Below are 24,857 nucleotides of genomic sequence, written 5' to 3'. Positions count from 1 at the left end.
AATTTACGCATCAGTACCAAATATTAGTCTTAGAGCATTAAGATTGACCGAATCATCAGACTCCCTATCACCTGGCAATCATTTTCACGAGACGCTCGTGATGCCAAACCTGTTGTTTGATCTATACAATCACCTTGTTGTCGACAACTTTAACCTGTTTGGCGAGGAATTCATGCCAAATCTACCTAATTTAATACAGCAGGTAAAGCTAGCGAAGCAAAACTGTGTGACCTATGAACCATCAGAACTCCGTAAGAGAAGGTATACAATGAGAAGAGATTACAAGTCCTTGTAGAGCCCAGTACAGACGTTGATTGAAAAATAACTACCAGGAATCTTATTGAACTGCAAGTCTGTAAAAGCTGGAGTATGATTTATTTTAAATTGTACACAGTTTGATTTCCTAAAATTGCTGTGCTAACTATGAGCTCACAGATTGTAAAAAGAAATGTTTTTCTGTTGAAAAAGTATCACTGGAATATACACCCCGTCAAGGAGAGATGGCGAGGCAAATGATTCTTCTGTACCCGGTAGATAAACAACTGCAAAAGGTTATGTTTCCCTGGTCACTGTCTATGAGGTCTTCTTGTCCTCTTCGGCAGAACACCTGCTGTTTCTGCAAGGTGGGAAAAGTAAACTAAAAATTAAGTTCATGATCGAATCATTTCAAGGACATCCATGCATGCCAAATTTGTGTTTAACTGGTTAAGTCAAGATCTAGCATAGACAATATAATTTGTTCATCGTGTATGCAAAGTGCACAACTGGAAAGACATGCAACTTCCCATTATGTATGTGGTAAATGCATAAGTCCGCAATTAAAAGACACACAATACTATCATACCTGACTCTGAATACTGCATAATTAGCTTGCATCTAACTTTCTTGTGTGTGCAAAGTCATTGATTAGAGTTTCCAATCCAATCATATGCCCAGCACCCATTTTCTCATCTTCCACGCTCGAAATATCTGTGCTGGAATTGATGCTTTCAGAATTCCGGCATGCAGATTTCAAAACCCCAGAAGTATCGCAAATATCCATTGCATCAGACGAAAAATCTAGATGTTTCTCAATGGTTTTCAAGACAGCCATTCTTTTTGACCTTAGTCGGTATGAAGGGGAAACATCACACTTCCCCAAATCAGCAGGCAACCCCTGGTCATCCAGATGGCTAAAGGACAAAAAGGATGCAGTTTTAAATGAATGTGGGCTATCTGTAGTGAAGTTCCCTATAGGAGTCTCAAAACTATCACTATTGGTCTCAATCCTAAGCTCACAATCTTGAGCAGGCGTTGGTTTCTCCCTTTTTCTTCTCCTCAGTATAGAAGGAGTACTTGGGAAGTTTTCAGCGGCGCTCTTCAATATTGATTCAACACTTAGCTGGTCTGATTTCTTTCCCTCTGTGGGAGAGGGAGTAGTATAACCAGTGGGTGATTGAAATCCAATCCCAGAGTTTTCCCGTACATTATGTGTTGAGAAAACTGGGGAATGAGCAAGGTCAGTATCATCCAGCATAGGTATCCAATAACAAAGAGAACCTAAGGACCCAGCTTCATTCTGAGAGGGTGATTCACATCCAATGTTGGCTATCTCACCTTCTGACTTACCTAGTCCTGAAGGTCTCATTTTATTTGTTATGAGATCAATTTTCAGGCCCCTCTCATTTGATAAACTGATTTCCAGACTGTTCTCAGAAACACATTTTAGTTGCATGTCCTTGTCATGACCAGAATCCATTTTCAGCCCCATTATAGCTAAAGCAACAGCAGAATCATCAGACACTGATGCCTCGCATAATGTTAAAGGCTGAGCTGTTGGCATGGCAAGAGAGAGGAAGTCTGAACAGCCCTTGATATTTTTCAAACTGCATACCCGTGGACTCTGGATAAGATCAGAGTGATCAACTATTACCGGGCGGTCTTTCAAGCTGATACTTGGCTCTTTATTCAAGTCAATATGGTTCTCAGCAGATGACAGCTCTGCTGCATGTTTCAAATCAATATGAGTGGCATGTAGTGGAACTGGCATCACTGTCCTGGTACTGTAGTCATCTATCCTTTTTCTCACTGAACTGTTCCAATGGTTCTTGATTGAGTTATCTGTCCTGGAGGCATGAACAAACTTAAATCAGCACAAGGTGAAATATAAGCAGTTGCATGTGTACAATTATTTGATTAAAATGAGATAATTTCATTAATAAAAAGGTACTCCCTCCGACCGGTATTACTTGTCTCAAATTTGCCCAAATACGGATGTATCTATGAGTAAAAAGCGTCTAGATACATGTAATATTTCGACAAGTAATTCCGACCGGAGGGAGTAAAATTTTATGCATCAGGCCATCAGGTAATGACAAAATGCAGTAATGCACTCACGACTGATACTACATGGAAATAATGTGTCTTTCCATTTTGAATGCTACAAGGAATAATGTGTGAAGCATTGCCATTTCTCCATACGTCTACTGGAAATTACAGTTCTTGATCATCTAGCCACAGTAAGAGCAACACACATTATTTGCTTGGAACAGCCAGCTGGCAGAACCTGTAAAACTATAACTGTCCATTCACCATATCAGGTGTAGGTCAAATTCTGTATATGACAATCAATATCTTCGCTAAGACTTTCATTTTATTGAACAAATGTCGACCTTACATCTACTAAGTTGTTATAACACGAATGAGCACAAAGGGAATGGAGCATCAAATAAAGAAGATAAAACAATGTTTGTACAGAGGGCTTGTCCTAAACAAGGGCTTCTATAATCTATTCCTGAAAGGAGACCACATAAAACTTCGAAAGGGCTCAGACTGTTCAAGTCCAAACTAAACTTACTAAAACTCTAGTTGGTGAGACGAGACAGAATAGGACTCCTAAATAGTATAGTCTATTCTCAATTTCTCCCATACTAGGCATGACAGACGGATCATCAGATGACAAGCAACATGATTCAGTATAAACTAATGTGTGAGCAACAAATTTTTGAAGAGGAGGTACCTTCCAGGAAGAAGTTTTGCTATTTCTGCCCATCTATTACCATGCAAATGATGAGCTTTAACAAGCACTTGCTCCTCCTCAGTAGTCCAAGCTTCTTTCCTTATTTGTGGATCCAAATGATTATGCCATCTAAGTTATAAGAGTAACATCAAAAGTAAAGTGAGCTGTATGTTATACTACTTCTGTACTTATTCCGTCAAATTTATAAATAACGTATGCAAGAAACCTTATACAACTATAGATATTAGATAGTGTAATTTCATATTGAGCTAATAGCTTAAATCAGCCTGATGGCCAGTTGAGAATATTTAGTAAGAATCAGTAAACAACGTTCTGATAAAAATTACTCATGCAGAAGACACTAATTTCTGGCTATGTACATAACCCAACAATTGTTTTTTAAAATGGATTTAAGACACGCCATTCACATTTCAAGGATGCTGCAAGTCTGCAACTAAACATAATCACAGCATCTTTTATTAGCTCTATGCCACAATATCATGGATATGTCAGAGTCCACAGATCATCTCCTAACCTTGTGCATCAAAGCACCCCTCATGGTAAGTTAGACATACACTATTTGCAAAAAAACTGAACAAAATGGTACACCTAAAATGGCCATGAAGGAGCATGTCAGCCAAGAGATCCCTTGTCCCCCAGGGATGCAGTTGCACAGGAATGCTGCACCAGTGATTTTTGGGGTTCAGAAGACTGCAAGTTCTTGGATTAAATCTTGTATTGTGAATAGGAGCTGGACCGTATGTTTCTATGGGTGTGTCTAGACAGTAGACACTGCGGAGGACACTGAATATTTTTTAGAACAGTTAGGACAATGTCAAGATATCATGAACAGTTGCTAAATAATTTTAACTCTCTGTAGTAATAGTATCCTGCCGACAATTTAAAACACAATAGTTATTGCTGAGACCCAGAGTTCCATTATTTTTGTGACTAAAAGAAAAGGATTTAGGTCTCATCTATAAAGATTTTAACTGCAGCCCAAATTACCCCGTAACCTCCGTGAGCAGTTTTGATCCCTCAGAATTTGGCTGAAACATTTTTTTTTATTAACCACAATTTATATGAGACAAGAAAACTCAACAATTACTAATTATTAGATCTATGAAAAAACGTGCATTGAGCTGCTAGTTTGTTGATTGCAACATCATAAATGTTACATTATGAAATGAATACCTCTCTCGGCACTGTTTACCAATACGACCATCTAGTGACTTTGCTATAAGAGACCATTTCCTTGGCCCGTGCTTCTTCACCATGTCGACAATAGTGTCATCTTCCTGTAAGAGAACTTAATGAATGTACAGATTACAATATATAATACGCAAATTCTGATTCAATGCAATACAAATTACAAAATGCAACAACCTCTTGTGTCCAAGGCCCTTTTATTAGTTCAGGGTCAAGAACTTTTTGCCATCTATGTAGACATTGTACTTCCGTCCTATCAGGAAAAGATTCAGCTGCATACGTAGATACAAAATTTGTTCTATGAGATTATGGTACTTATAACGAAAATATTGTACAGTTTCCAAAAGTAAGCACGGAATTTATCCTAAGCTACCTTTCATGTTATGAGTAACTCATCTTCAAAATGCGCCTCAAATCCTATAGGGGTGGAACATGAGTTCTGCCGCAAAGAGTAAAAATAAAGGAGGAATATATTTTTTAAATGACTACATGCCTCTAAACCCCAATAAAGTAAAATATAATAGAAGTGTGAAGCCTACCTAGCAAGAAGTTAAACTCTATTCTACCAACCACAGGTACATTAAACATATTTATTGCATGATAAAAATAGACAAATTTTCTGACAAGAGAACAGCACATATAAAACCAAAGAGTGAATAGAATTATCTATGATTATTGACTACTAGTTTTATGGAATTGCTGGTTGAATAGTAACTACTGATGCAGAGCACGAAGGAGATCCACACCTATCTTCTTCCAATTTTTACCCTTGAAAGCATAAACTGCCTTGCGCAACGTTTCATCCTGCAGCCAAATGAGAATAGCTAGGTTAAAAGATGGAACAAAAGGCCCAGACGCACTAGCAGAGCATGATAATAGCAGATGCCAGGTAACAACCAGTTCGACACCAGGAAGTTGTATTACAGATACACTGAACAGATCGAAAATGAAGTAGAGGCGACTTATTTGAGAAGAAAGAGTTAACTGCAAACCTCTTCAGGTGTCCAACCACCCTTAGCTCTCCTTACAGGGCCACTTGTTCGCCTGACACATGTACGAATCGATTAGCAACATATAATATAAGACATTAATCATTATAAAGGAAACCAACGAAGATCCAAAACAGAGTAGCTAGTTGAAAGAAACAACGCAAAGATGGGCAAGGCAAGAATCACCATTCACCAAGTTCACATGAGGCCATAGCCTCGATTTCTCAACACCGACTGTTTTTTTTTTCTCATCATCAAACAGGTTACATGAGTATGGAATTACTGACCCATGACCACAGACATTAGAAATATATTAGCACAATGAATGCACTTTGTTTTAGCAAAGTATCATAGTAAAACTGCTAACTCAAAAAAAATCTAGAATTAGGTATACAAAGGACAACCTAAGCATGGCTGTCAAAAGGAGAACGATTTAACTATGTTAAGAACCTATCGGCCTATTCCACCTCCATTACTAGCACGTACATACACCATAAATTAACTTGAATGAAGCTATATCTCCTAAATGTCCATCTCGATAAGCCAAAATTGGCATGTTCCACTGCTCAGGAAACCAAAAATATAGCATTAATTGCATTATTACAGCACTATGTTTCAGCTACCAAATGACTTCCAGCAGCATGCACTACTAATAAATTTGGTAGGCGACCATTTACTACAGTTGAATAATTCCATCACACCAAGTATGTGGAGATAATTGTCAACTGGCAGAACATATAGCAAGTGCAAACAGAGAAAACCTGCACATTTGCAAATTAGAATCACTAAAACATCAAGAACAGCATAGCAAACAATAAAAGAACTGCTTCGTTTTCCAGAAGCATCTTGTTCTAAATGAAAAGAAACAATTTATTGGCAAACTAAATATAATAACAATTTCGAAATCATATCTCATTTAAGAAAAGCATCTCAATAAATAAGTCAATAAATTGGCTGAGACCATGATTCATCAGCAATTCAGCATAGCACAGTGCAAGCTACATACAGTGAGCCAATCAAAACAATGAGTTGAAAATTTAAAAGGTATTAAACCCAATATAAATCACCAGTTCACCAGTTCCACTCATTGAGGGTTAGTGAGAAAACTTCCACACATTGAGGGTCAGTGAGAAAGCATCCTTCGACTGACCCAACCAGGTAAGCATACCAATTTCTGAGCCAATGGAACTTAAAACAAAATTATCGAACGAATCTGCATAGCAACTTGACACTTGTACCAAACGGACCTCAGAAATGCACTCCGTTCCAAACAATTACTACCCAACACCTATAATACGTAATGATTTAACCAAATGGACAAAATAAGCATCACAAACATATTATATAAACCAGAGTTATATCATAATCAGTAATTGCTAAAACTGAACTAGGATTCGAACGAATGCTGCGTCAGATCCGTCCGGAATCCCACAAACACAATGAATCAATCAAAGCAAAACAAGCGCAGAGAAACCGACGAAAAATTCAACTCAAAGGGTAGAATCGCTAACACATCTCCCTCTCTCGATCATCCTCGATCGCTTATACATCTCCCTCTCTCGATCATCCTCGATCGCTTGCTTATCACCTCTCTCGATCAAACAATTGGTGAACATGAGGAGGATGACGGAGCGAGAGGAGCGAGCGACGTGTGGGACGAGAGGCTTCGCCTCGAGGTTTTGGCGATCTTCTCCAGATGCGGGGGTGGAGGGGATCTCGAGCGACAATGAGGAGATGGCGAGACCTTCTCCGCGCCCCTCGCTGGGGGACTTCATGGCGACGACGATCGATAAGCATCCTCCTCGGCGGAAGTTTGCAACGGGGGGATGCGGTGGTTTTGCTCATCGAGAACAGTGGTGGAGTCGCTTCTCCGCAACGTAGATGGATCATTCAAGTCGACAAGTGGTGCAGATGAGCGAATTGGGTTGGGGCAGATCAGTCGAGCACAGCAGATCCGTCGCGGTCTGCTTCCAATTTGATGGCTCAGAAGGTCAGGGTGGAGGATGAGGTTTTGGAGGAGCGATCTGTTCCTACTTCTCCAATTAGGAGTATGCAGGCTTTGGCGGATGGTGATCCGGAGGGTTCCTCGTATGAAGAGGGACCTGCGGATTGGGGTGGGACGGTTCTGCCTACTGCCACCATTGATGATGATGGTCGTGCTACAGTGACATGCCAATGGAGGGAGATCGTTTCAAATGATTCCCAGGCTGTATTGGTGGGTAGGGGCGTGGGTGTTGGGCTCCCTGAACCTGGCCCAAATAACTTGGTCCATATGGATCCTGGTGGCCTGGTCGAGGAAGGTGTACAAGATACTTTGGGGAATTCTCCTCTCGCCCATCTATCTCCTGTTTTCCAGCATCTAGGATTTCTGAGTATGTCAAGTTGAGGATTAAGACTGCAACAAGGATTTCTGAAGATTCCAATAGAGTAAGTAATGAAGATATGCAAGTTTTCCAGCAGACCTTGATAGGTAATAACCCCATGGTATATAGATACTCACGGTAGACGTTGTTTTGGGTAGTAGACATTTTCCTCCCCATTTAAATCTATTCTTCCCTATCTGAAAACCCAGCAAGAGCAAGGTGAGGACCATACTCAAGCCATGTCCATCTAGTTGTGGAATCACAAGGAAGCAAGCCAACATGATTCTTGGAGTGAACATGAAGCCTACAAGAAGTTAGTACGCAACTCCGAGAAGCACCCAATAAACCTCTTTAGTTTTGGGTTGGACCATCAAGCTGAAGAATGGCGAACCTACAATGCAACATTCACCCTTGAGAAGGAATGAATCACCACTTGGATATTTTACACAAAGAAGAAACCCAGCCTAACCTTGCGAGAGAAAACAAGTAATAAGGATTTCCTAGTGAGTGATGAGTGAACTTTCTCCTCTAGCCTCGTTGAATCTCGGGGTCGAGATTCTGTTTAAGGGGGGTAGTTTGTAACATCCCAAAATTTTCCCATTTTGGAATGTTAATTAATATTAATTATTTTATCTAATTTGTTTGATTTGAACATATTCTGGTTGAGAATTTTTGAGGATTTTAAATTTTTCGGGACTTGTTTGAATTTTTCTCACCATGTTTGAATTTTATAACAAAAGAGTGGATTAATATGACTATCCAAATTATATCACATGGTTGAAAGATTTTTACCAATTCAAAAGTATTTAAGTTGGATCCATTTTTGCATTTTATGTTGTTGTACGGGATTTCAAGAACCAAAATGAATCCTATTCGTTTTTGGGGATCCTATAAAGGATTTATGGTATCCCAAATTTCCAATTTGAATGCCATGACCATTCGAGAGCATCATTGGAATTTTCGAATCAATTCAGAAGTTTCCCCAATTTATTAAATGATAAAGAGAGGGAATAATATGACTTTCCCAAGTATATAGTTGGAAAACAAATTTAATAGTTCACCTATGATAGATTATTATTTTGGTTTACTCTTTTCATTTCCTAATGAAATGATCAAATAAAGAGAAGAGCGTAACATGACATTCTCGCGTGAAGATGATTTTTCGACATTTATTCAAGAGTGGGAATAACGTGACTTTCCTAATCCTATAGTTGAGAAAACATTTTCAAAAGTATGCATGTTGTTGGTATAGCGTTAAACTCTGCTAAATGGTTTTTCCAACACTTGCGCTTTATTTTGTGTTACATACCCATTTGGTAATTTCTCGGCCATCCATCTCTCATCCAACGGCCCATCTCTCTTTCTCTTTTCTTTCTTTTCTTTTTCTCTTTTTCTTTTTCTCTCCTTCCTTTCTTCTTCCTCACGTACACAGGCACACAATATGGGAGTTCTCTGCCCGTGCCCCTCCTGGACGAGAGCCATGGCCGCTTGGCCTCCTCTGCAGCTCGTCCCTGGCCGTCTCCGCTATTCTCCGCCGGTCGCCGCCATCCCTGCCCCTGCCCCTGCCCCTGCCCGCGCAGCGCCACAGCCGAGCCCAAGCTCGAGCTCGAGGACGAGCAGGACTCCATGGCCGCCTCCACCTCGAATTCCAAAATCCGAACCGTTTTTCTCCGGGTTTTCTACTCTAATTCGTGACCCACATGGCAAGGAATCCATCCCAACAAGAATCAAACCATCCCGGACTCTATCTCGTCCGAATTTTAAGCGAAACGGATCCCGTTCAAATCTCACCCGCCGCCAGCCTTATCCCGAGCGCCCCGCGTCCTATAAAAGCCTCTAACCTGACGCCCTCGAGAGCCCCAACCTATCCCTCGAAACCTAGCTCGAAGCCGCTGTCAGTCCCGCATCCAATTTTGAGTTTTCGTCGCCGTTTCCATGCGAACTCCGGCGAGCAATTCCTACCACCTCGCCCCAAATTAGCCCGAGCCATCACCACCACTAGATCCCTCTCGAACCCTAGAACAGCATCCACCACAGCCTCGCCTTTGGAAACCTCTTTTTCGCCGAATCCCATCAACTCCGGGGAACTTCATCTTCTCCGGTGAGCTTTCTTGCTCTGTTTACGAGCTGCAGTCTGTTTTGATTAGCCTACTTCGGTAGCTTGTAGATTGTCAACCGTACATCCTATTTAGCCGATTCTTTCTGCTATGCTTAGACCACGTCGTTCTCTACAGATTAGATCTGTTTGCATGCGTCTGGATTATCTTCAGTAGTTAATCTTTATCTGAAGTTGCTATTCACAGCATTCTGCTTCTGGATTAGCCATGTTTCAAAATTCGTGTAGAATATTACATAGATCCGTTTGGTCTCAAACCTTCGGCAGATTATCTACTACATCATGTTCTACACATCAGTGTACTTCTTGCACAAGTTCTGTATCATCTACACTAGTGCATCGTCAACCAAAGTTGCTACCTGTTAACACTGTTACATGCTATCTGTGTTGAAACATTGGTTAGTTGTATTCCGAAGTCCCTAATTTTTGATCCATTGCTCCAAATTAGATGATTCTTTCTGTCTTGACAATAATACATCAAACCCCACACTCTGAACCCCTTTGTGCACCTTTTCATCTTCATCTACAGTATCCCATGATCCATAGAAGTTTGTATCTGTTAACAGCCAGAACTTCACCGTTTGAACTCCAATTCAATCCTAGCCTTTTGTATTGATTTCTAATCCAAGTTTCTTATTTCTAATCCGAGTTTCCTTTGCATCTATCACATGTTATGATCTGATCAAACATGTCCTTGTCTTCAACTCATTTAGATTAGTTTCCCTTTCTCTATTTTGTCCCAAAAAAACTTAGAGATTCTTTTCTAATCTTGATTATCAACTCTAGGTTCTTCATCTATCTTTTCTAGGTCTGGGTATCACTAAAGTAGTTTGTGTAAATCTATTTTCATACCTATAAATTGCATCATGAGGTTTATGTCATAACTAGCCTTTGCATGTTAATAAGCAACAACTAATAAAATTAACTCTCATATAGCTTAATCAATTTGCATTGATAAATTAAATGTATAGTTGCGTTTGCATTGCATAAATGAATTTAATGCATTGATATTAATTACTTTAACTAAATAACAGCAGCATAGCATGCTAGAACAACAATTAACCTGATGCTTTTTTTTATTATCTGTCATGTTCACCTAAATGCATAGTTTGCATGATAGCTTTGTCATATTGTTGCATATCTTGCCATAATTTAGTTGAATCATGAGATGTGCATTGTTCATGTTTTCATAAATAAAACATGTGGGATATTAAGGGCATAGTATAATTCTTTAGTCATAATTCCTATCAAAGTATTCCCATCTTTTCCGGACCCTATCATGTGCTTTAGCAATAAAGATAATCGTTGATTATCACTTTTGGTTCTTCATTTGGATTTATTTGGAGTTATCGAACAATGTCGTTATTGTTGTTATTTGTTCTTCACGATAGATGATTCGGAATGCGATTGTACCGAGTGTCGTGAAGAAGTTTGTATCAACACAGGCCAAGGCAAGTGATACCTTTGATCATCTGGTGCATATGCTACTTTGTTCTACAAATTGTAAGAATGCATGTGTAGGTCTTATTCTCTATAAAGTATTTTCAAAATGCGTTTGCAAATTATTAGTTATGACCTATGTAGTATGCCTACAGGTTGTTTGTCATGCCACCAATTACCCTAAGCTATTACATGTAAGATTTTACAAAGTGCTTGCTATATTATTGTACCGGGAGGGACCCAAAACTATTTCGAAGTATTAAGTGCTCAGTTTGAGCCGGCATATGTTTGGCAAAAATATTTTCAAAATAAAACCCAAAAATGTTTTCCACTGGGCGGAGTGGTATGTCTGAGACCATTTTTGGTTGTCGACAAGGGCAGCATCCAGTTCGGCTCTACAGATGCTCAAGATTTTCGGTGGGGACTACCGTCCAGTATCAAAAAGTTCAAGTCTTTTCCAATGGAACCCAAAAGCTTACCTGTACAACCACCTGCTATTATGGCTCTGGCTTAGTCGAGTAACTAGCGGGAAACCCTTACTTGGGTATCGTCATCCGGAGAGGGGCCAATGTGCTCATATGGGGTGGGCGGTGCCAGGATTAAGTATAGGGGGCTTCTAGTGAAAGACTTCGTCACAATCTTTACCTGTTGCGCACGCTTGTCGTTAGGCAACACTTTGGACTGATTGTGTCTGGTGAGTAAAGTGTACAAACATCTGCAGAGTGTCAATCTAATCGATTAGCCATGCCCCTGGTTACGGGCAAATTTTGAGCTACTAAGTCTGGTCAAAGAGGAGATTTTCTAAGTTTTGTTTTCAAAATCAAAAACTGTTTTGACTCGATGGTATCCACAGAATGAGTTTCTACTCGATGGAAGTATCCACAGAATGAGTCAGAGGGTTACTATGTGAGTGTCAGTTTGACCCAGAATGCATAGTAAGGGAAAGCTTTGTTGAGTCATCAAAGCACTGATGGCAGATCACAGAGTTAAGTCTTGTGGTGCAGATTTCCACTTGACATATTAGTTTTCAAAAACTATTTTCTACAAAATTCTAGAGTATTTCAAAGAAAAAGTATTATGAGTATTTCAAAATCCAAAACTGGCTTTTTGCAAAAGAAACCGTAGAAGCCTATTTAGGACTTATCCTTAAGCATGTACTTGCATTTCTCCTAACCACACAGGTATCTACTTGCAAGTACATTCAATGTACCGACCTGCACCTATCATGTGCAGATGTTGACGTATGAAGAAAGGTTACGCAGGGTCGCGGGTCTATACTCAACAAGCCTGTGGCGTTGATGGACTCATTGGTGTTCAATTTGATTTTTCCGCTGTGTATTATAAAATATGTACTCTAGATTTTTGTTTATCGTTAATAAAAAGACATGTGTTTTTGGTATTTCATCTTGGACTGTGTGTACTAGCTATTGATCCAGGGACTAGTACAAAATACACAGAGATTCCGGATCCTTACAGGTCTGGGTCGCCACACGGGCTATGATTCCAGAAACTTCAACAACCAGCGGCTGCTGTCTGGGCAGAATCTCGGTAAATCAGAATCTCCGTCCTCAATTGCAATTTGCGAATCAACAGCACTTTGCACAGAACTCTCAGCCGCAACATCAGCAGCAGCGACGGGGAGTGGGTGGGGGTGGGTTTGGGCAGAACAACCAGAGGCAACACAATTTTCAGATGGGGCAAGGGCAATCCCAAATCCTGTATCAGAGGGTGGTTGGTGTCAATGCTGGCGATCAGGGTTTGCCTCGGGGAGGTGCTACCTCAGATGTTTCTGGCATTAGATCTGGTGGAGGAGGTCAGGGGGATTCAGATGGGAATCAAATGGTAAAGCAAGCTGGAGTGGGTGTGCAAGGACATGGGGCTGGCCCTAAGAAAATTCTGCTGTGTCAAAAGTGCAAAGATTTGGGGCATGCTGCTAAGGAGTGCACAACTGTTGTCCGCTGTGTAATCTGTGCCAAGGATACTCATGCCACTGAAGACTGTGTCAGGCCTAAACAAGTGAAGCCTGTTGCAAGTTTTGTGGGATATGGTGCTCCTGGCCTTGGCTGTTTGCTAATTCATAATACCAAAGCCTCCAATCTTAATGAACATGTCAATCCAATGGCAGTCATTCATACCAGAGGTGGGAATGTGGATGAGCAGCAAGTGGTGATGGGCTTTCAAGCTATGTTTCGCTGGAATTGGGAGTGGAGAGCTAAAAGCAATGGGTCAAACCAATTCTTGATGAGGATGCCAAACAGAGCCAAGTTAGAGGAACTCTGTAATTTTGAGGATTTTAGACTGAAAGGCACTGGCATTTTTGTCAAAGTCTCTGAATGGGCACCTGCTGCAAATGCAAATGGGAAATTAAACACAGTTTGGGTGAAAGTTCATGGTTTACCACTCTCTGAAACACTATATGGGACTCTGTGAAGTGGGCTCTATCCTGGGTCCTGTAATAGATGTGGATATGGAAGGTCTTAAAGGACAGAATTTGGTCAGGATAAAAATGGGCATAAGGGATCCAGCAAAATTGCCAGTTCAGACTGAGATTGTTACAAGAGACTTGCTGATGTATGACTTGTTTTTCACCCTTGATGCTATTGTTGAAGAGGGATGGCATTGCAATCTGCGAGCTGTTAATGTGAGGAATGATGACAGATTGGAACAAGGAAATCCAAAAAAGCAGAGAAAAGATTTGAGTATTAGAGAGGTTATTCAGTTGGGCAGTCCATCGCTGGCCCAATTTGAATCTGCTAAAAAGAATGCCAGCAATGCAGTGGGGAGCCGGTTCATTCCTCTGGTTGAGGATGAAGAGATCTCCTCAAGAGATGGGGGTCAGCTCATGCAGTTGGATAAAATCAAGCAAGTTGAGGAGGAGTTGTCAAGGAAAGCTGCTCTGGTGGAGAGGGAAAAAAGAACTCTGATGGAATTGGCGCAGGAAAAAGCTAGAATGGAATCTGAATTACAGCTTCATCAATCTCAATTGGAGAAGACCAACAAGCAGCTGATGGAGGTTCAGAAGCTGCTTGACATTCATAAGGAATATGGTGTGGAAGCTCCTAATAGTCAGAATTCTCAGGAGCAAGATAGGAAAGATGTTGATGATGATGAGGAACTTCTGGATTACACTACTAGTCAGGAGCTTGAGTATCAAAAGGGCAATGTGGAAAATGAGGCTAGCCAAGAGGAGGGGAATATTGAGGAGAGGAATGGCAAAGAAGAAGTACCATTTCCAAGAAGATGTGGGAGACTCAGAGCTAAGGAGCTTAAGAGGGTGGAAGATATGGCAATTGATAGAGCTGCTGCAAAAGATAATGTGGGGAAAGGTATGACTGATGATCTATCCTTTCTTTCATGTGATGATTTAACTTTGCAAAAAATTGCTTCAAGTATTGGGATTAATCTTGGGGTAGCTATAGACATGGTAGATCATAATATTGGCTTGCTTAGAGATTTTGAGCAAGCCAGAATTAATTTGTATACCCAGCAGGAGAGAGTGTCTGATTTAGATAACTCCGCTGAGAAGTTTAATATTATTTCTGGTGATAAAGTGCTGAATGAACTGCTACTTGAACTAGATGAAGAGAATAAACAAGCTGAGGATCTGGATCTGGAAGGATTTCAGCTTGTTGAGAATAAGAAAAAGACTAAAAAATCAAAAAGGCAGTCACCTGATCTTATCAGTGTGAAAGCTCTCATGAAAGTAAGAAAAGGTAAAAGATGAAGGGTGGTTTCTGGAACATTAGAGGGATGGGGAGGGAGGAGAAACAGAGATATCTGAGAGAGTTAATTAGTGAACATCATCTAGACTTCCTGGGATTACAGGAAACTATGAAAAATGAATTTTCTTCTGCTGATCTGGCTAGGCTGGGAGGAGGGGGCCTCTTTTCTTGGAGGTGGTCTCCTTTGAAGGGAAGGTCAGGTGGAATATTGGTGGGGGTTAAGGATACATGCTTCGAAATTGTGGAACAACAAAATGGGAATTATTTTGTCAGACTACTTTTGTATGACAAATATAATGATACCAGATGGAATCTTATTACTGTCTATGGGGCTGCTCAGATTGAGCATAAGGAGGAATTCTTGACTTCACTTGCTCAAGTTTGTCAAGATAGCGCCTATCCTTTGCTTATTGAAGGAGATTTTAATATTATTCGGAAAGAAACTGAGAAAAATAAAGAGGGGGGTTATAATAGATGGAGTTTTTTGTTTAATGCCATTCTGGAACAAGCTGGGCTAAGGGAACTTGCCTTGAATGGAAGACAATTCACCTGGTCCAGTGAGCATGATGATCCAACTTACGAAAAACTTGATAGGATTCTTATGAGCAATAATTGGGAAGATCTCTTTCCTCTCTCAATTGTCTCAGCTTTGGATAGAATCCTGTCAGATCATGTCCCTTTAGTGTTAGACTCTGGGGTTAAGTTGAGGAAGGATCCTATTTTTCGTTTTGAAGCTAGTTGGCTCTTGAGGGATGGGATTAGGGATATTGTTCAGATTGTGTGGTCTTCTGTCCCTGTCTACCTTCCTATATTGGATAAGTGGCAGTGGATCCTTAGAAATCTCAGGAGAAAGTTAAAGGGTTGGAGCATAAATGTAGATGCTTGGTATAGAAAACCCAAGAAGGAAATCTCACCCCAGGTGGCTGAGCTTGATCTTCTGGCTGAAACTTGCTGTTTGACTCCTTTTCAGAGGGAACAGAAAAAAAAAGTCTAGAGTTACAATTTAACAGACTGCTGAAACAGGAGGAAATTAAATGGCAACAAAGATCAAAAGAGAAAGATGTTCTGGATGGGGATAATAATACTTAGTATTTTCACGCTAAAGCAAATGGGAGGAGGAGAAAAAGCTTAATACTTTCTCTGGAACAGGACGAGGGTACAATAAATGGAGAAGATCAGTTACTTTCTTACATAACTGATTTTTATAAAAAACTTTTTGGGAAGCAAAATCACTCTAGCATTGCTCTAGAAATTGATAATGTCTACCCTCTGAGGAATAACCAGAGCGAGGAATTGGTTAAACCTTTTCCAATGGATGAGCTTAAGGAAGTTGTTTTTCAAATGGAAAAACACAAATCCCCCGGACCTGATGGATTCCCAGCAGAGTTTTACCAAGAATTTTGGGAGATAGTTAAGTATGATCTCTACCTCCTACTGGTAGAGTTTCATAGAGGGAATTTGCAAATAGAACGTCTGAACTATGGGATTATCACCCTTGTTCCTAAATGCAAGGATGCTAAACAAATTCAGAAATTTAGGCCCATCTGTCTCCTTAATGTTAGCTTTAAAATAATCACAAAGGTCCTGATGAACAGATTGTCCCAATGTGTGGGTGATGTTATTTCAGCAACCCAAACTGCTTTTCTGAAAGGGAGGTATATAATGGAAGGAGTGTTGGTTTTGCATGAAACTCTGAACTTCATCCACACACATAAACAATCTGCAATCATGTTCAAGGTAGACTTTGAGAAGGCTTACGATAAAATTAAATGGCCTTTTGTCTATCAAATGCTTCAGTTGAAAGGTTTTCCTGATATGTGGTGTGATTGGATGATGAAAATCATGAGGGGGGGAAAGGTGAGTGTTAGAGTTAATGATTGTTTTGGGCCTTTCTTTCAGACTCACTCTGGACTTAGGCAGGGGGATCCTATGTCCCCTCTGCTTTTTGACTTAGCTGCAGATGCTTTAGCAATTCTGTTGGATAATGCTAATAAAGCTGGGCTGATTAAAGGTGTGATTCCTGAATTGATTGAGGGAGGCCTAAACATTCTCCAATATGCGGACGATACAGTTTTTATGATGCAAGATGATGTTGAAAGTGTTAGGAATCTAAAGTTTGTGTTATGTGCCTTCGAGCAAATGTCAGGACTTAAAATCAATTTCCATAAGAGTGACCTGTACTGTTTTGGGGGAGCTAAGAACAAAGAAAAAATCTTCAGCAACATTTTAACTTGTAAGTTGGGGGAGTTGCCTCTGACCTACTTGGGGATACCTGTTGATGCTGTAAGGATAAGGAATAAGCACTGGAAGAAAGTAGAAAACAAGGTAGAAAACAAGTTAAGTTGTTGGCAGGGGAGACTTTTATCGGCTGGGGGGAGAAATGTCTTAATCAATGCTTGCCTTAGTAGTATCCCTCTTTATATGATGTCCTTCTACGAGCTTCCTGTGGGTGTTCGTAAGAGGTTGGACTATTATAGAGCTAGAATGATGTGGCAAGAAGAGGAAGGTGTAAAGAAATACCATCTTGTGGCGTGGGAGAAAGTTTGTCAATTAAAAGATCAAGGGGGACTGGGTATCTTGAATTTAGACATCATGAACCAAGCACTTTTGGGGAAATGGATCTGGAAGCTGGCAAACAGTTCTGGTCTTTGGCAGACTGTTTTCCAGAAGAGGAATGTTAGGGGGGGATGCCTGGGGGGAATTAAACATAGACATGGTGACTCCATGTTTTGGGCTGGGCTATTACATGTTAAGGATAAGCTGCTACAATTCTGTAAATTTAGGATTGGGAATGGGAAAAATGCTTGTTTCTGGGAGGACTGGTGGATGGGGAGCAAGCCTTTAAATCTTCAGTTCCCTAACCTTTATGAGATTTGCTTCAGTAAAAATGTCTCGGTGGCAAGTGTTGTCACTAATAGGGGGGCTCGTGTGGGTTTCAGACGAATCCTGTGGGGGGACCTGTTTTTGGATTGGGAGAGAATTATGGCTGCTTGCTCTAAAGTGAGACTGACTGATCATAGAGATGTTCTGTGGTGGAATCCTGCACAGAATGGGCAATTCTCAGTTAGTTCTTTCTATCGCAACCTCATGTAGCAGGATATTGATTTCCCTCAGAAATTTCTGTGGAAGATCAAGATTCCTCTCAAGATCAAAATATTTTTGTGGCTTGTGAGCCATAAAAGTATTCTAACTAAAGATGTTCTTTTACACCGAGGATGGAAGGGGGACGACAGGTGCCAATTTTGTAGCTTAGCAGAGACAATTGACCATCTTTTCCTACATTGCTCATTAGCTAGGTTTTTGTGGGGAGTGGTGAAATGTGCTTTTGACCTGCCCCAATTGCCTTCTTCGGTCTCTGAACTCTGGGTTTCCTGGCTCCCTGGGTTTCATGGGAGAACAAAGAAACTGGTGTGTGTTGGACTGGCTGGACTGTTTTGGGTTATCTGGAATATCAGAAACAACGCCTGCTTTCGTCGTGCCAAACTAGGCTCGCCGTTTGGGGCTGTGAAACTTTTGTGTTACTGGCTGAACCTATGGTCGATCTTGCAGAAAAAGGAAGTAAATCAAAATCTTCGGCGGTGGGGGACAAGGCTGGTGGAGCAAGTAGCTAAGGAGGTGTTTGAAGCTGCTAACAGGTGGAATCCACTGCAGAGAAGGATCGTGGGGAGGTGATGATCGAAGTTCCTGGAGGTAGATGCTGTTTGCTGGGTCTATCTTAAGCTTGGTAGCTCTTAGGTGAAGATGTGAAGATTGGGAGATTGAAGTACACTGAGAAGCAGTTGACGGTGATGAGGAGGTAGCTGTGTGCTCAGCTGCGTTCCTGTTCTTCTGCTGTAATGGATGATGGTGTACTCCTTTTTCTGTTTTCTTTGCCTGGAACTTGAGCTTCTCTGTTTTTTTCGATCTTTCAGTTTTGTACCAGACATTTAGTGTGGTTTCTTTAATGGAAGCCGGAGGGGGCGAGCCTCTCTTTTTCAAAAAAAAAAGAATCATAATCAATCAAGCAAATGACAACTAGAACGGCAAGGCCTCAATCAAATTGCATTTTTGCATGCTCAATCAATCACTAAGCCACACACAGACAGCATGCTTAAATTGAGATGATCTCAAGACCATGATTTTCTCAAAAACACCAACAATGATCCGAGACCTCCGGTCACAATTCAGTGCAAACTACAGTCCCCGCAGCAGCCATCACACTGCACACGGTCCAAAGATGGAAAAATATTATTGAGAACACAGAGACCTGCCGTATCATTTCAGAACTGCATCTGCTAGCTAAGCATCCCATAAAAAAAATCACCTTTCCCAGGCAAATATGCAACCCAAAGCAAACGAGCATCCTAGTCAGGTAAGCAAACACTTTTACCGAACAGGACAATCACAGGCAGTTGGCAGAGGTGGGGAGGAGTACCTACGACCGGAGATGGAATCCGCGGGGCTCGACACCGCGGGAGACATCCGCGCGTAACCGCCATAGCTCCCCTCTTCCGACGCCGATGGACTCGACAACTCCAGATGCTGCCGGCTCTCCGTGCACCCGCCGCGCTCCTCCACCTTCATCTCGCACATCTGTCAACGAGACCACGTCATCAACAACGACGCCGCCACCTAAAACCACCACCAACAACCAACAAACAAACTTCACATCAAAACCCCCCACAGAGACACGTCGAGAACAACAAAAATCAAAGGGGCGCCGCCGCCCGCTCACGGACCGGGTTACTCCTCCCCCAGATCGGGGGAATTGGGAGGATCAAATCGGGAGACGGCGCGAAGCGGGGGCGCAGGGAGGGGGGTGGGCCGAAACCCTAGGAGGGCGGGGGGGCCAAAAAGAGCGAGCTTTCGCTGTGCTTCTGCCCGCAGGGGTTATCTGTCGCGTCGCACCGTGGCTTCGGTTGTGTGCTGGGGGAGACGAAGGGGAAGAAGATACGGAAGCAGGAGGCGGCTTTCAAAAAACCTCGCCCGTTGAAGCAAAAGGGAGGCGACGAAGCAGAGACGGGAATAAGTTACTCGCCCGGTTTGGATCTTTCCACATCGATCCCTAGACCTTTTTTGTGAATTTGCATTTTTTTTTTAAAAAAAACTGATCAGTCGGTATGTTAGTGCTGAACACTAGCAATTCGAAGAGACAATTTAAAATGCCAGTCAAATAACTGCACTTTCAAAAGTAACAGTCCAATTCAGTTTTTTTATGCAAAGCACTACCGTCTACGCTCAATTGTCGAACCGTCAAGAAAACTAACGCGGAGGTTATACCACCCCAAATATCTGCCCCCATCGTGCTAGCGGTTAGACCATGCATAGGGGCTTGCTGTGCCGTTCATCTGCAATTTGGTTTACTGTGTCTTGTAGAGGGGGGAGATGATTAGCAGAAAAGAATACTACTTTATTTATGTCTAGCAGACTGTTTTGACGTGACCTTCTGTCCTGCTCGTGACACCTTTTCTTTTTCCTTCGTTTCTTTCTCTATCTTTCTTGTTGCTTCTCTAATATGTTTTTTTTGTAGATGAAAATTTTGGGGAGTCATTTATTTATTTTTTACTAATTTTATTCTTTGGTACATATTTCATCACGTCAGGTACATGTACACCAAACATAGTACATAAACAAGTTTTTAAGTACATCATGGTTACCTTAGCAATTTTTAAGTACATTGTGGTATGTGACATGTACCTTATTAGTTTTTAAGTATCTCGTGTATATGAACTTGTGAGATGAGTACATCATATGCTACATCACATATATTTAGAAAAAAGCACAGTACAAGCATATCTCCAAACTTGGTACCTCTTATCCGACGAGTACATCGTAGTTACATCACATGTACCTTAACAATTATTTCGTCATATCAAGAGTACATCAACTCATAGCAATCACCAAGAAACAAATAATAATACAGAGAATACATGAACTTGTGAGACGAGTACATCATATGATACAACACATATATCACGAAAAAATCACAGTATAAGTATCTCTCAAAACTTGGTACCTCTTATGAGACGAGTACATCGTAGGTACATCACATGTACCTTAACAATTTTTAAGTACCTCGTCATGCCAAGAGTACATCAACTCATATCAATCACCAAAAAACAAATAATAATACACAAATAAATTTTAGAAGGTACGTAAAGCACAGAGGTACATGGAAAATTAGTATCTCCCATGGAACACGATGGTACTAAAAATGAGAGCACAGACATTCAAAAAAAATCTCTCATGATACATGATGGTGCTAAAAAATCGGAGCACAAACATCTCAAAAAGAAACCACAAGACTCAAAATAAGAAACCACAAGAAATCACGGCGGCCCGGGGCGGCGGTAGAGGAGGCCGAGACCAATCGACGGGGATGGGGATGGAGGCCGAATGAATCCTGAAGGGCAGCCGGGGCTGAGTCCACGGCCGGCGACCGAGCCCCTCACCTCCTCTTCCCGGCTCTAAGCCAGCGACCGCGCCTCTGACCTCCTCCTCTCCCCATCTCCAAGCCAGCGACGTCTCCCCTCACTTCCTCCTCTTCCCCGCTTACGGGGCGGCCGAGTGCCCGAGCACACGGCCCACGAAGGCAGCTGCGGGAGAGACGAGCCTAGGAAGGAGAGAAGAGCCCAGCAAGGAGACAGAGGAGAGAGAGAGCAGAGAGATAGAGTGGGCAGAGATAGATTATTGCATGCGTCCAGAAAAAGTTGGACCAAGTACTAATCACGGGCAGAGATACAGAGAGATTAAGAGAAAACACTGACCACGTGGTTGGACAATACGATGGGAGTAGATAGTTGGGGTGACACCGTGTGATTTGGCTTAAAAAAACGTCGGTATTCTTTGTTCCGATATTACCTTCTCTTTCTGTGAAAACAAAGAACAACACAAAAGTACTCCTCGCTTATCCTCTCAACCTCACCTCACCTCCACTCCTTGTCGGTGCAACTCTCGCTTGATGCCCTGACTCCTCTGCCACGATGATAGCAGGAGGGTACGCGCCGCCCCGTGTACTCCACCATCGGCTTCTCTGCTCCACCGCAACGTCGGGATCTCCTATGCTTTGTGATTCGGGCTCCTTCTACCCTGCTTTGTGATTCGGAAAAATTGGTCTCAAGGGAGTAGCTAGCGCACGCAGTAGTTCTGACACGACGACATGGCCAAAAGGCTAAGGCTACGTCTACTGTACTTGCCGTAAATATCTTTTCTCAAGAAAAAGAGATATTTGTTGATAATAAATATTAGAGACAACACCGGAGCGACCTCCCAGCCCTCTCAGCCCCTCAGCGATTTCCGTTGTCGGATCTCTTCCCATGGCCATCTTTGGCTGTTGGTCACGCATGGGCCTGCCGCTCGCCGTCTCGGCCACTGCTCCGGCAGAAAAATCGCAGCAAACCCATGAACTGGGTTGGTTTGCAGTTCACGAAGCCACACAGCCGATGATGAGTTAAACCATAAAGCACAGTGGTAAATGAACAGCTCATGAAATACTTTGTTACACTATCTTCCTCTTTTTCTTCTCTTTAAAAACACAATTGATTTCATTGTTGCTTTTATCAACGTGACAACGTTGACTTCTTATTTTAGAAATGCCAAGTACAACATACAGGCACAAACATTCGTCAACAAATCTATATAACCTATAAAGTTTATCCCTACTAAGTGCAATTAATGTTTGCAAGTTTTATATGCAAGGTGTCCACATCATCATCCAAATCATAGACATCATGGACATTCAAATTCTCCACATCACCATCCACGTCATGTTTTGTAGTACACCGGGAATCCATTTTGGTGGTCTATTCAAATTCAATATTTTGATACCTAGGATTTTCATTTTCATGTTGCATAGAAATATTTCAACGAACACACACATTTTCATGTGCAATTAATGTTTGCAAGCTTCAAATGCAAGGTGTCCACATACTCATTCACATCATGCACATCATGAGCATTTAAAGTTTCCACATCACCATCAACATCATGTGTTGTAGTACACTAGAAATCCATTTTGACGCTCCATTCGAATTTAATATTTTGATGCATAGGATTTTTCATCTTCACGTTGCATATAAATATTTCAACAAACACACACATTTTCATGTGCAATTAATGTTTGCAAGCTTCAAATGCAAGGTATCCACATACTCATTCACATCATGCACATCATGAGCATTCAAAGTTTTCACATCACCATCAACATCATGTGTTGTAGTACACTAGAAATCCATTTTGACGCTCCATTCGAATTTAATATTTTGATGCATAGGATTTTTCATTTTCACGTTGCATATAAATATTTCAACAAACACACACATTTTCATGTGCAATTAATGTTTGCAAGCTTCAAATGCAAGGTGTCCACATACTCATTCACATCATGCACATCATGAGCATTCAAAGTTTTCACATCACCATCAACATCATGTGTTGTAGTACACTAGAAATCCATTTTGACGCTCCATTCGAATTTAATATTTTGATGCATAGGATTTTTCATCTTCACGTTGCATATAAATATTTCACCAAACACACAGTCTTAAGATATGTATGACAATTTTTCTAAGAATTCAGGTCGACGAAGCTAATGATAAAAGTCGTATTGTCCTACAATATTCATATTTCTTTTACATTAAATCATATTATTATCATTTGTTTCTAAAATCATATCCAGGCATGCATATAGAATATTCCGCGGCAACGCACGGGGAATCACCTAGTTTACATAACGGCTACTCCCTCTGTCCTCATTTAGTAGGCTTACTATTCAAACTCGGTAGTCCTATATTTGCAGGCATGTAACCTCTTACGGCTCTTAACTTCCGAGTATGCCCTCATCTTTTGGTCCCACACAAACCGCATGCATGATATTTAATCTAGCTTTCCTTCCCAAGGCATTCTCTAGAGAGTGGGCAGGCTCCCGCGCATGTGGGCCACGCATGCAACAGTAGCATAGCTAGGTGATATAACCGAGGGCATGTTAAGGGTATTTTCATCCATAAGTTGGTTGTTGGAGGCTGCCTTGGTACCTGGAGAAAAACTAAAACGCCCCCTAAAACGGGACGGAGTACTAAATAGTGTGATCTCATAGCATTAAAATTGACAAAGTCATCATAGATTCACTGACGATGGATAGGATAATTGTTTTGAACCAGACGCTCATGCCATTGCCCCCCCCCCCCCCCCCGAATTTTAGAGGCTTAGAATCCTTAATTTTTTTTGATGTGGAACTGCATTTCATAGGACACGTTCCAACCTTTTGAAACGAATCCTTTATTTTTCTTATGATGCAAACCAAATCATGTAGGAATCAAGTAACCATGTCATTGTAATTCCGCATTTTTTTTTCAACCCCTGCATTTTTCCAATCGTGTGAATTTAAGAGGCTCTAAATAAATACAACTTGCATAACTTTTGTGTGGGAACCCGGAATTAACTTCCAGACCCCCCTTTGCTAAGTTTCATCAATCCAGGATCAAGCTGATGAACACAGAAGAAATGACTAACATTGCACAACACTTAAGATAAAACAAAGCTTTATTATTAATATACCCAATGGCTTACAAAGTGTAATGTCTCATGACATTGTTATAATCAGAAAACAGCGGAAAGTAAAATGCGTAGCGACTCCATCTCAGCCACAGGCAGTTGATGTAGTCCTCGTGACCTCACTCCTTAGATCCTCCTAGTATTCATAATCAGCATCCTTATCTTCAGGAACTCTGTACAACAACAAAAGCAATGCGATGAGTACATTACGTACTCAGCATGCCCCCTTTGGGAACCCTGATAACTATATGTTAGCTTCAAAGGAAGGCTATATGGTTCTTTTGCATAAAAGCGGTTTTATTTGAAATACTACCATACTTTTGATGAAAGCAGTTTTGATAAAAAAAACAAGTTTATCTCCAAAGCATTATCCAACAACGGGAAGGTCCTCGACCACTCACCCAAATCCTCAGTTCTAGCAAGAAGTCCTAGAGGGAGGAAGGAAGGGAAAGAAGACAGGTCCCGCATGTCAAGAAAGATTCATGTGTT

General features: G+C 41.3%; 1 protein-coding gene across 5 annotated transcripts; it reads right to left on the bottom strand.

Moving 5' to 3' along the window:
- Positions 1-227: 227 nt before the first annotated feature.
- On the bottom strand, positions 228-19,798 carry LOC100843050 (transcription factor MYB3R-2). Of its 5 annotated transcripts, none has more exons than XM_024459630.1 (10): positions 19,556-19,798; positions 19,252-19,448; positions 15,752-15,799; positions 5,200-5,251; positions 4,954-5,011; positions 4,385-4,479; positions 4,193-4,296; positions 2,999-3,127; positions 845-2,105; positions 228-616 (listed from the first exon to the last, which is right to left on the bottom strand). In XM_024459630.1, the coding sequence occupies exons 2-9, from the start codon at positions 19,407-19,409 to the stop codon at positions 866-868; spliced, it is 1,884 nt and encodes a 627-aa protein (XP_024315398.1). In that variant the 5' UTR covers positions 19,410-19,448; positions 19,556-19,798; the 3' UTR covers positions 228-616; positions 845-865. The 5 variants fall into 5 exon arrangements, with proteins under 5 accessions (XP_024315398.1, XP_024315399.1, XP_010231306.1 ...); XM_024459631.1 differs by having other exon boundaries at positions 19,252-19,409; XM_010233004.3 differs by lacking the exon at positions 15,752-15,799 and adding an exon at positions 4,581-4,646 and having other exon boundaries at positions 19,556-19,795.
- Between the last annotated feature and the right edge of the window lie 5,059 nt (positions 19,799-24,857).

The sequence above is a fragment of the Brachypodium distachyon genome, chromosome 2 (assembly GCF_000005505.3).
Source record: "Brachypodium distachyon strain Bd21 chromosome 2, Brachypodium_distachyon_v3.0, whole genome shotgun sequence".
Lineage (NCBI taxonomy): Eukaryota > Viridiplantae > Streptophyta > Magnoliopsida > Poales > Poaceae > Brachypodium > Brachypodium distachyon.
This window is presented reverse-complemented; position numbering and strand designations above follow the sequence as displayed.